Source organism: Acinonyx jubatus, chromosome D4, assembly GCF_027475565.1.
Source record: "Acinonyx jubatus isolate Ajub_Pintada_27869175 chromosome D4, VMU_Ajub_asm_v1.0, whole genome shotgun sequence".
NCBI lineage: Eukaryota > Metazoa > Chordata > Mammalia > Carnivora > Felidae > Acinonyx > Acinonyx jubatus.
The window spans coordinates 4,127,246-4,139,523 of NC_069391.1; the positions used below are offsets into that span (position 1 = coordinate 4,127,246).

Below are 12,278 nucleotides of genomic sequence, written 5' to 3' on the forward strand. Positions count from 1 at the left end.
GGGTCACACTACCTACCTTCTTTTGCGTGATCTAATGCGTCATTTCCTGGGACCTCTTTGAGGAGAGGAAGGGAAGAAGCCAGGAAACACCCCATCCTCTTAACTTTCCCCAACACAAGCTCTCTGACGCCAGTGGGCTTTGCAACCCTGAAGGACATCGGGGCGGTGGCTGGGGGGTGGGGGCGTGTTTATTTGCCTGTGGCTTTTAGATGCAAGGATGCCAGCCTCTTGGTTCGTCTTGGCCACACTTTTGACAAAGCTCAGTTTGGATGAACCCTGAGTTTACCCAGGCAAATCATCTAGCACTGTTTATTGCTGGCACCTTCTGCTGGCCAGTGCTAGATGGCTTTGGATCCCATCATGGTGATGGCTCGGGGGCCCAGTGACAGAGGCTGATGGGTGGGGACACTTGGAAATGAGGCACTCAGAGATGAGCCCCAACTCCTGCTCAAGTCGGGAGAGTCTCTTTAGATCAGCAGGAATTGTTCTCTTGGGGATGAGCTGGAAGAAGAAATTGGAGACCCCCAAGGTCCCATCGACTCCCCAAATTCAAGATGAGGTTCTAGCTATCTCTAGAGGTTAGAAATATATATATGATGCCAAAACAAACTGGTCGATTTTCTGGTTGACTTCCTTTTAAAAAAAAATTTTTTTTTAAATGTTTATTTTTGAGAGAGAGAGAGAGACAGAGCACCAGCTGGGGAGAGGCAGAGAGAGAGGGAGACACAGAATCGGAAGCAGGCTCCAGGTTCTGAGCTGTCAGCACAGAGCCCGACGTGGGGCTTGAACTCACAGATCGCAAGATCATGACCCAGGCTGAAGTTGGACGCATAACTGACTGAGACACCCAGGCACGCCCAAAAATGTTTGTTTATTTTTGAGAGAGAGAGAGAGAGAGAGAGAGAGAGAGAGCACGAGCAGGGAAGGGGCAGAGAGAGAGGGAGACACAGAATCGGAAGCAGGCTCCAGGCTCCGAGCTGTCAGCACAGAGCCCGACGTGGGGCTCGAACTCACGGACCACGAGATCATGACCTGAGTCGAAGTCAGACGCTTAACCGACTGAGCCACCCAGGCGCCCCCTGGTTGACTTTCAACACAAAATTGGAAATGTTCCCCCCCCCCCCCCCCACCGTCAGGGAGAGGAGCTTTCTGTAGTGAACTCACAGTTCCCAGGCACCGGAAGTGTTAAGGGGACAGTCGGGCTGGGGGTCCCCAGGTTGCAGGGCTAGTGCGGTTAGAAGTGCCAGCTCCCACTTCTCAGGGCCCCCACATAGACGCCTGACGTCTCCCTCTGTGGCCAGGGCACCCAGACTCGTCCTGATGCTCCAGGGCCCCAATCCCTTTCCTCTTGTCCCCCATCCCCAGAGTCTTCAGCTCTGGCTCTTTGTGACTTGCCAGCATTGAGTGGCGATGTCACCTATGAGCAGGTGCCTAAGACTTCTGTCCCTCCAAGGTGCCGGCTAATGTAAAACCAATTAAGCCTCTCTCTCTTCTCTATTCTGCACACTGATCTGGCTTATAACGGGGGCATCTGTATTTAGGGGAGAGATGTCAGCTGCACCAGGACCTCTGCATCACGCTTCCTATAGCCCTGTTTCCACGCGTGACACATCCCGTCCCTGTGCCCGGTGCCCTACACCACAACAGGCGTTGATTCTTCTTCCAATGAAACGGAGCGACCGGATTCTTAAAATACGTCCCTGGCGCAGGGGCCACGGGGAGGGACAGGAGAGCTGGCATCGGCCCTTCCTGGGTCTGGAAAGAGGGACCTCGGGGCTGGACACACCTGTCCGGAGACGGGCTCATCTTTAGTTGGCCGTGTGGAGCCCTCTGGAGAGGAAGTGGCAGCCGGGTGGACAGGCTCGGAGCCCGCTCCGGGGGTTTAACAGAGAGTTAACTTTCCAGCCGGCTATGATTTGTAAGGGAGCTTAAAGGTGGGAAAGAAAATCCTTTTCTTAGATTCAGCAGCTTTCACTAATCAGCTGCATCTCCGGGTGTCACTGCTTGGCTGACTGCTGATCTTTTTCCCCCCGCCGTCTCCGGTTCTATTAGGGAGCCAGGGGCCCAGGAGACCCGAGGCAAGGTTAGTCTTCCACAAAGAGCGGAGTCTGATCCCAGCATCCAGAGCACGAGGGCTTGTAAATCAAACTGTTAGCTTAATAGCTTGGGCCATTATTCTAAAGCAGTGGGGCTGAAACCAAAAGCCAGATGAAAACATAGTCAATTTGTTCATACTTTAGTGACTGAATGGCTATGTAATGTCAGGGGGTATTGGCACTGTGGAAGAAAGACAGGTCGGGTCCGGGGAAAGGCGCAGTGTTCGCCGTGAAGGGTGACCTCGGGACGCTTGGGCAAACCTCCCTCTAAAATGGGTTTAGGAATCTCCAATTACGTGCCATGGGTTTGGCCATAGAGAGGCAGACTCGGGGAGCCAGCTGCCTTCCCTGCTGGGGGAGGGGGAGCGCTGGCTTCTGACCTCTGCCCTTGATGGAAACCCGCGGCGGAAAACCCGCCGTGGCCAGCAGCACGGAGCGCCTGTGGGTCCCGGAAGGACGGGGCTGAATGGCGCTTGGGCACTGGGGACAAGGACCCGCGGAAAGACGTAGCGTCCTCATCCTTCAGACACATTTAAAAAAGACAACGGCCTTCCTGGTTTTGTAAAAGCCCTGTACTCACTGCAAAACATTCCACCAATGCGGAAAAGAGCATCACAGACAGTAGAGCTTAGCCCCACCCCGCCCCCGAGGTCACCGCCGCTGCCACCCGGGGACCCGTCCCTCTGGACGCCTGTCCTCGAGCACAGGCACCTGCGCAGATGTGTGGGCGCCTGTATCCCAATGACGTCACACAGCACAGGTTCCTTCCCCCAGTAAGGTGTTAGTAAGTGGTCATTAAATAGACTACAGTCGTTATTTTCAGTGCCCTTCGACGGGCACATCCAGGCTTTCACCTCCGCCAGTGGCGCCGCCGTAAATACTTGGGCACGCTCACCCCAGACATTTGTCTTTGGGCCGTTATCTTTGTAAGGAGGGATAAACCGTCTGCTTTTCTTGGCTTAGTATCAGGTGGCCGTAGGATATGCGGTTCAGACTGGGTCACTTTTGCCAGCAGAAGGTGGCATTATGAAGAATCCCACCTCCCGACAGGCAGGCCGGGATGTCTGGCCCCTTCCCCGCGAAAACCTGACCTGCAAGAGGCAGGTGAACAGGATTGTGTTGATGGGAGTACGGTCATTCAGACTGTCCCCCGCCCCACCTTTCCAGGCGGCAAACCCCGGACGCTGGCGGCGAGGAGCTGCTCCAGACCTCCCCCATCTAGCTGTCCACCCCTCTGTCCGTCTTGTCCACCCCACCCCTGCCGGGCGCCAGCGGCTGTTAGAGCAGTATGGCATCGGCACGGAGAACGGGGCCTGGCGAAAAGGTGCTCGCCGAGACTTGTGAGTGAATGAGTGAGTGAACGAGTGAATGATCATCAGGACCATCCCGCAGGCCACAGGCCATTTATTGGCACCTTAATAGGGTCCAGGTGCCCTGCTAAATGTGTACGTGTGCTCTCTTCCAATCGGGCCGGGCCCTTTTTCAGAAGAAGGAATGGGGACTCGGACAGGGTGACAGGGCGGCAGGCTCGCCGTGTGACCCAGGTGTGTCTGACCCTGAGTCCTGTGCACACACAGGCACAGCACGCGGCCCCCTCCTCCCTCCCTGCTGGCTGTCCCCCGCACGTTGGTAAAGGGCAGGAGTCCCTTTGCCAGGGGCACAGAGGGCACTGGCTCCAAGCCCAGCGATCCCTCCACTCGGGGGAGTGAGCTCACATCCCGTCCCCCAGCACGGGAAGCTGACGAAGGGTCTGGGTGGCTTCCCCTGACAGTACACTCTGGGTTTAGGGGTCTGGCACCACCAAGAGCCACCAAACTCCCTCCCACACCGCTCTCTGACCAGTGAATCTGGGATCATGAGCCTTAGGCTGCAAGAGACCCAGAAGCATAGGCTACCCCCTCGGGACGCCTGGGGGGCTCCATCCGACTTCCGCTCAGGTCACGATCTGCCAGCTCGTGGGTTCGAGCCCCGCGTCAGGCTCTGTGCTGATGGTGTAGAGCCTGCTTGGGATTCTCTCCCTCTGCCCCCCCCCCCACTCATGCTTTCTCTCAAAATAAATAAACTTCAAAAAAGAACAATGCTAGAGGTGCCGGGGTGGCTCACTCAATCGAGCGTCCGACTTCGGCTCAGGTCACGATCTTGCGGTCCGTGGGTTCGAGCCCTGCGTCGGGCTCTGTGCTGACAGCTCGGAGCCCGGAGCCTGCTTCGGATTCTGTGTCTCCCTCTCTCTCTCTCTGCCCCTCCCCTGCTCATGCTCTGTCTCTGTCTCAAAAATAAATAAAAACATTAAAAACAATTAAAAAGAAAAAAAGAACAATGCTACCCCTCATTTTCAGATGAGGAAACTGAGGCCCAGAGAGCCTCTAGCCGGCCGGTGGCCACCTGCCAGCCGTGGGCTGACCCTCTCTCTGGGCCCTGGCCATCCATGGCAATTGCTGGTGGCACGGACCAGAGAGGAACGCTGCGATCCCAGGCAGCCCAGCGGCTGACGACGACGTCCACCGACGGGAGTTCCTTCTGTTTTCCTTGGTCCCCTCGGGGGCTCACAAGGCCGCTCGGGGCCCCGTGTGGCACCGGGGTGGGGAGGGTCCCCGGGTGACCCGTGGACGGGGGCGGTCGCTCCGGTGCAGGAAGCCGGCTCGCTCCGCGTTGACCCAGCCCGGGGAGCGGGCCGCGGCGCCCCTGCCTGCTGCTTTTCCGTGTGAAAGGTGTTTAATTATTTCTGACAGGGTTCAGCGTCGACATCTGTTCGCGAGCAGGGAGAGTCCATTTAGGTTATCCATCACTGTGACAGGTTCAACTTTTTTGGAACCGCTTTTCCCTTTCATAATGGGGCTGGGGTGGGGAGGTGGGGGGCGGTGGCTCGGCACAGACACGAGGCACAAAGACCCTCCTGGGGCTTCGCGCGGGACGCCGCGTAGCCCCCACCGCCCCTGCCCCTGCGCTGGCCCTCCTGAGCCCAGACCCGGTCGGGGGGCAGCCAGGGATGGGGGGGACGCTGGGAGGCTCAGGCTGGGAACGGGCCTTCCTCAGGTCTCTGGAAGGCTTTTTAATTCTTCTGCCATTCAGGGCCGCGCTGGGCATTCATTCATTCATTCATTCATCTGCCCCTTCGTTCTTTCCACCTTTACTGATCACTCACTGGGTGCGGGGCTCTGGGGATGCGGTGGGGGTCACAACAGGCATGGTCCTCGGGGGCTCACATTTTGCTGGGGAAGATGGACGACTAATTGCCCAATTAACTAATTAATTGCAGTGAGGATACATACTGTGAAGGGGAGAGAGGGGCCCTGCCGTCCTGAAGACGCACGGGCTGGGTGTGCGGTCAGGGCGAGGGAGGGATTCTCAGGAGGCTTCTGCAGCCCTGGATGGAACCTGGGACCCTTTCAAACAGGGCCTGTTCCTTCGCCCCTCTGAGCCTCAGTTTCCACATCAGTGGAATGGGGACACCCTTTCTGCGAGATACTTTTCGTTGGTGGTATTTCCCCCAACGGGGGGGGGGGGGGTTCTGAGCGCTGTAACCATAAGAGGCATCAGTCTGGGGTGGGGTGCCTGGGGACTCTTCGGGGCTGTCCAAGGCGGCGCCCAGGGACGAGCCCTGCTCCAGAGGAACTTCCGGAACCCCGCGAACGTTCCCGAAAAGATGGCAAACACACTGTGCACCCCGGGGCTCTGTGCCCCCGGCACAGCACAAACTCTGTGCCCCCGAGGAGTCAGGGGGCAGTCGTTCTGAAGATGAGGCGTACTAAGCCGTGAACGTGACTTGGCACGAGGTGGGGCCCCGAGCAAAAGGGCACCATCACAGGATGCCTCCCGTGGTTCCCGCCCGTGTTTCACAACAACAGTCTAGAACGGAAGGACGGCTCAGCCCAGTCCCCTCTCTTGAAAGCAGAAACTTGTTCGTTTGCTTCTGTGCTTGCACACCCACCCCGGGCCGGGCACCGCGGGGACACTGGCGCGCCACACCCGCCCCCGACGCGGAAGCCTCGCGGGGAGGGGCTGGGGGGAGGCCCCTTCCTTGCTCCGCTGGGCCAAGACCGCCTGAGCCCTCCTTTGTCTACCGCCTCGAGGCGACGGGCAGATTCCAAATCGGAGCCGAGGGGCTGGGGGTTGATGCTGAGTGACGTTTGCGGTGGGGGGGGGGGGGGGGTGGTCTCGTGTCCGTGGAGCCCTGGGTCCCCGTCCCTCCCTGGGGCAGCATCCCAGGGCAAATCAGAGAGAAAATCAGAGCAGAAAGAGCAAAGGGGGACAAACAACAGAAGGAGGGGCTGGGGCGGAGGCTGTGGAGAGAGAAGTAGGGGCGAAATGTGGCTAGACAGGCAGGAGGTTGGGGGAGACGGAGGAACCAGAGCTGAGCCGCGCGGCCAGGCCAGGCCGGGGAAGCCACACACAAAGCGACGCGGGCAGGGCATCTCCCTCTCAGCGGCCGGTCGTGTTTGAGTGCGGGGCGGCGTGGGCTGACGGGCTGCGGGCGGATGGTCACTGACATGTGCTGACGGAGGCCACTTGGGCAGGACGCAAGAGGCCGCGTCGGGGGGCAGGCAGGCTTCTCCGCGGAACTCAGCAGCCTGTTCGATTGCATTAGGCTCAGGAAGCCACTGGCCCCTTCATTGTCTAAATTGCAGTTTAAGTCAATGCCGCGGGTGGCCTGGGCTGGCCAGAAACGTGGCTTTGTCCAGCTGTCTTCCTGGGGCCGCGCGTGTCCCTGTGGCTCCCCAGAAAGGCTCGCGCGGGGCCCGAGTTGGGCATGGCCAGCTCCCCTGCCACTCGGAAGCTGCTGTCCCCAACTCTCCTGTGGACAATGCCCCCGGCCCTCACGTTCTCTTCCCCTGCTAAAAGACTCGGAAGATGAATCCCCCTCTGGGTGTGACAGGGCCACGTGGCCTAGCGAACCCCAGTTCAGTTCAGAGGCGGGAGCACGGCGGGTGCTAGATCATTCTGGGTGTGTGTCACCCCCTTATGTCAGCCCCTAGTGGACGTTTGCTCTCCTCCCCCCAGGGACGGACGCCACCTTGCTGGGGGGTTTAGCGCCGGTGGTGAGGGGCCGTCCTCCCCCTCAAGTCCCCAGTGCAGGATGTGGTGGGTCAACGACCCCATCGGTGGGGGGGGGGGGGGGGGGGAGGTTTGGCCCGGACAGTGTCCAGTGTGGTGGGCAGACAGCCAGGCTCTATGGTCAGACGGCCCGGGTCCAGCGCAAGGCCTGCCGCTTAAGCCCACGTTGGCCGTGCCCCCTGTCTGCAGAACGATTTCAGCTCAGGTCAGGATCTCACGGTTCTTGGGTTCGAGCCCCGCGTCAGGCCCTGCGCCGACAGGGAGGAACCTGCTTGGGATTCTCTGTCTCCCTCTTTCTCTGCCCCTCCACGCTCCCCACTCTCTCTCTCTCAAAATAATTAAATAAACTTAAAAAAATTATATATAAAAAAAAAATATATATATAATAGTCGCTATTATTATGCCAATCAGTGGTTAGAAGCCCACAGACTCTCACTGCCTAGGAGACAGGTGAGGACCCGCCAAAGTGAGGGGCATCCGCCCTCCGGGCGGGAAGGGGCAGGTGGAGGTGAGACTGACCTTCTGGAATTGAGGCATATGCCAGAGGGCGTCCAGCTTCACGGGCGGCTTGTACTTTCGCAGCTGACTGCTCCGGGTCTCATACAGCTTCCCCAGGACCACCTGCAGGCCGGAGAGATGCGGAACTGGGTGCTTACCTGGAGCAGCGCGGGCTGTGAGGACGGGGTGGGGGGCGAGGGCAGAGGGCTGGCATTCCTTGTGCTGCAGACCCCCGGATCACGGTCCTCCCAGTCTGACTTCACGGCACCTGCTCTGCTCAGTGGACTGTGGGACCGCTGGGGGCCACGAGCGTGTTGTTCTGATTTTCTGCTTTGGCCCTAAAACTGGCGGGGCTGCTTCGTGCGGAGGTAAACTTCCCGTGACCTGCCACGGCGTGAGCTCTGGGGACCCTCGTGGGACAGGGTCCCCACTAAGGCCCTGGAGGGGCTCACTCGCGGGCTCTGTTTCTCTAAGACTTGTTACACTAATATGTTTTGTGCACTTTTTCTTTCCTTTCCTTTTTAAAAAAATTTTTTAAAACCTGTTTTTATTTATTTTTGAGAGAGCGAGCGAGCATGAGTGGGGGAGGGGCAGAGACAGAGGGAGACGCAGATTCCGAAGCAGGCTCCGGGCTCCGAGCTGTCAGCACAGAGCCCGACGCGGGGCTCGAACCCACGAACTATGAGATCGTGACCCGAGCCGAAGTCGGACGCTTCACCGACTGAGCCACCCAGGTGCCCCTCTTTTTTTTTTTTTTTTTTTAATTGAAGTCCAGGTGACACACGATGTTAGGTTGGTTTCGGGTGTACAACACAGAGATGTGACAAGTGCTCGCCACGAGGGCGGCTTCCGTCTGGCACCACACGCTATCACCGCGGCACTGACCGTATCCCCGGTGCTGTCTCTTTTCTGCCCGCGAGTCGCTCGTCTCGTAACTGGAAGCTGGTATCTCCCACTCCCCTTGAGTAGGACCTCCAACGTGTAGAAATTTCCAGGCCCGCAAAGTCCAGATCTGCCCTGGGGGCCACCAGCGCCGCGTCCCGTCTGTTCTGATGGCAGAATCTGATGAACTTTCCGCTCCTACCGCAGCCGATCCGCGGCTGTGACGTGAGGCGCATGACAGGTGCGGCCGACAGACGATAAAAGCAAAGCCGGATGTCGCGGGAGATGCCACCACCCCACCGAACCCCGTTTACCGGTGTATTTTGTCAACGATTTGTAATACTTTAATCGAACGTGTCGGTGGATAACGTAGACGCCCTTTGGATCGGCTGCCTTCTCCGCCTTCTAGAACGGTTCTGAAAGTATCTGCAGACCAAAGCAGAGAGGCTGTCCAGCCAGGAGCGACTGAGCCGGCCTTCAGAATCGGAGGGACGCAGGCACCCCGCTGCACCTTTCTAAATGGAAAAGGGTCTCCTCTGGAAACGGGTCACTGATGCCAGGCAGACAGGGTCAGTTGTAGAACGTGCTGAGTTCAGCTTTGAGTAGAGGGGCCAGGATGATGACCCGCTAAAACGGAAGCTGTTGCCGAGAATTTCGTTGGAGGTGACCGCCATCAAAACCCCAGGACATCCTTAGGTGCTGGAGGGAGACAGGCTTCCCCTCGGATGGCGGTAACTTGGCCTCCCAGACCAGCCATCTTGTCACCCCACCCCAATACATGGTTTATCAACCCCGACAGCAGCCCGAGGGTTTGTCGATCTGGGTGTTCACAGCCGGTTGTTAGACAACGTACAGCAAGAGATCCTTGGAACAGGAAGAGAACCCTGGGGCTGTTTCCACAAGTGTTTTCCGAGTGCCTTCTATGCACCAGGCACGGCATGGCGGGCCCTCATCTGAGCTGACTGATTTTTTGCCCAGTGAGGGGACCGGGACCCTCCGACTAAGGGTCTTTTTTGCCCAGTGAGGGAACTTGGACCCTCGGCCCCGGAGCACCCCAGGTCCCCACCAGTGCTTGGGGTGGAGCCGTCGCATTAGTGGGGTGCTCTGCTGAACAAGGAGGGGCACTGGCCACGGGCCGTCTCTAGAGTCAGACGACGGGAGCTTGGTTTGCCACGGATTCGCAACACTCTGAGTTGCCGTGAAATTGCCGCTAATTAAAAACCACGACCAAATTGGAGCTATAAAGCAGTTTGTCATGGCAGGGCTCCCTCTGAAACCGGTCGTTACCATAGTACGTTGACTCTTTTCTTGAGCCATTAACGAATAAACTAGTCATGGGCTGCTTTTAAAATGTTATTACGGCATTCTGCTTTTTAATGAGCTGGTGTCTCTTACTCTACCGATGACAAGAACAGCGCGGGAGGGGCCCTGGCAGCCCGCCACAGGGCTGGGGAGACTGGCGCCCTCTGTCCCTCGGTGCCTCTCCTGGCCTGGCCTGAAGACGCCAGAATCCTTGGTAAGACTCTTCCAGTCCCCAGGTCGGTTCTAGAACATCTTTGCCCCGTTGCTGAACTCCGTGATGGGCACTCCCTTAATCAGCAAGAGCAGGACCTTGCCATCAAAGGAGCCGGCAGTCGGTTGAGCGTCCGACTTCTGCTCAGGTCATGATCGTGTGGTTCATGCCTTCGAGCCCCGCGTGGGGCTCTGCGCTGACAGCCCAGAGCCTGGAGCCTGCTTGGGATTCTGCGTTTCCCTGTCTCTCTGCCCCTCCCCTGCTCGTGCTCGGTCTGTCTCTCTCTCTCTCAAAAGCAAATGAACATTAAAAAAAAAATTAAGGGGCACCTGGGTGGCCCAGTCGGTGAAGCGTCCGACTTCGGCTGGGGTCATGATCTCACGGTTCGTGAGTTCGAGTCCCACGTCGGGCTCTGTGCCGACAGCTCAGAGCCTGGAGCCTGCTTCGGGTTCTGTGTCTCCCTCTCTCTCTGTCCCTCCCCTACTCATGAGCTGTCTCATTCTCTTTCTCTCTCTCAAAAATAAACATTAAACAAATTTTTTTTTAATTAAAAAAAAAAAAAGCCGAGACTCTGGGGCTGGACACACCCAGGTCCAGGCCTGGCTCTCAATCCCTCGGAGCCTAAGTTTCCCCACACAGAGAGCCCAGCCTCACGGGCTGCTCAGGAGAGAGGACGCAGGAACACAGGTGTGCGCTCGGCCCGGCTGTCTGCACCGAGCTGGGCGTAGGGACCGGACTGGCCGCGATTGCTGTAACAACCGGAGACACTAAGGTCGCGTTTCTAATGACATCTGTGTAGCGCTGCGCGAACATCAGCCTGGATCGGCTGCAGCTCACACACCGTTAGCCACCGGCAGCGTTAGGGCACAGTTCTGTCCTCAGCCTCAGTTTCCCTGCGCGGGCACCGCCTCCCTGGGGCTCAATTTGCATGCCCAGGAAGCAGGAATGACACCCACGTCAGGGACTTTTGTGAAACATCAATGAAACGAGGTACGTGATGTACGGGAAGGGGTCTAGCGTGTGGCCTATTCGTCAGCTTCACGTGAAACAAACTGTATTCTTTTTTTAAAAAAACAATTATGTATTTAAGTAATCCCGACCCCCAACGTGGGGATCGAACTCACAACCCCGAGATCAAGAGTCGCACACTCTTCCGACTGAGCCAGCCACACGGCCCCCAAAGCGTATTCCTAAAGAGTAGTAAAATGTGCTCTTTATGGCATCCTGCCTTATTAGCCTTTTCTTTACGGGTAAGACTGGGCGCATTTCTGCCAGATTCGTTCGAAATCAGATCTCCCGACGCGCAAAGCCGTGGGGAGGTTTGGTGGAAGGAGTTCCCCCGCTGGGAGTCGGGAGACCCGGTTCTGCTGCTGTGTCAGAGGCAGGGCCGGGGCCAGAACCTTCCACTCTCAGGGCTTGGGCGTGACCGTCACCAAGATCCCTGCAGCCAATGTCGCCAGGCGGCTTGACTCCCACCCCCCCAGACCCCAGTGACAAAGGTGCACGAATGTCCATCTCGAAGCTTTGCCGGGCCAGCCCCTCCCTCTGCTCCCGGCCCAACAGGGGCCTCGCCACTCCGGGGGGTGCACTTACCTTGTGCTTTTTCTCCAGTTTGCTGGCTTTCTGGGTGGCCTTTTGTTCCTGCGCCCAGAGCTGCTGACACCGGTGCTGCAGCAGGTCAAAGAAAGGGGTAGAAGGCCTGCAGGGAGAGAGGACAGGCAGGCTTGAGGTCTGGGAAGGCCAGCGGTCTCCTCTGCTTTCTCTCCACCGAGGGCGCCCACCTGACCTTCGGGGCTGCGGGCTGGGACACGGTGACAGAGACCCTCTAGACAGGCTTCCTGGAGCCCTGTTTTCAACGAGGCCTGGTCCTTGGGCTGCTGAAGCCATTCTTCATAAAGAGTCTGTGAATCAGTCCCCTACCCCGTCCCTGCCTTCGTATCTGATCACCTTGGCCTGCCCTCACCAAGAATCCCGCCAGGTGGCTTCAGCAGCGTCCTGGATGTGTCCCCTTAGCACCTTTCTTCCCCTGACCCCCACACCCTGCTCCCCAGCTATAAAGCCCCACCCGTGCTCTGTTCACAATTGAGCCCTGTTCTTTCCTTCTTCAATTTTTCTCTTTAATTTTTTTAATGTTTATTTTTGAGAGACAGAGTGCAAGGGGGGGAGGGGCAGAGAGAGAGGGAGACACAGAATCGGAAGCAGGCTCCGGGCTCCGAGCTGTCCGCACAGAGCCCGAC

General features: G+C 58.0%; 1 protein-coding gene across 1 annotated transcript in view; it reads right to left on the bottom strand.

Moving 5' to 3' along the window:
* Positions 1-12,278, bottom strand: part of CFAP77 (cilia and flagella associated protein 77) — a 131,409-nt gene that overhangs the window by 20,443 nt on the left and 98,688 nt on the right. The window contains exons 4-5 of the mRNA XM_015083495.3: positions 11,635-11,740; positions 7,668-7,769 (exon numbers count right to left, since the gene is read on the bottom strand). Coding sequence (XP_014938981.3) covers positions 7,668-7,769; positions 11,635-11,740 — 208 coding nt within the window. The remainder of the gene's footprint in view (positions 1-7,667; positions 7,770-11,634; positions 11,741-12,278) is intronic.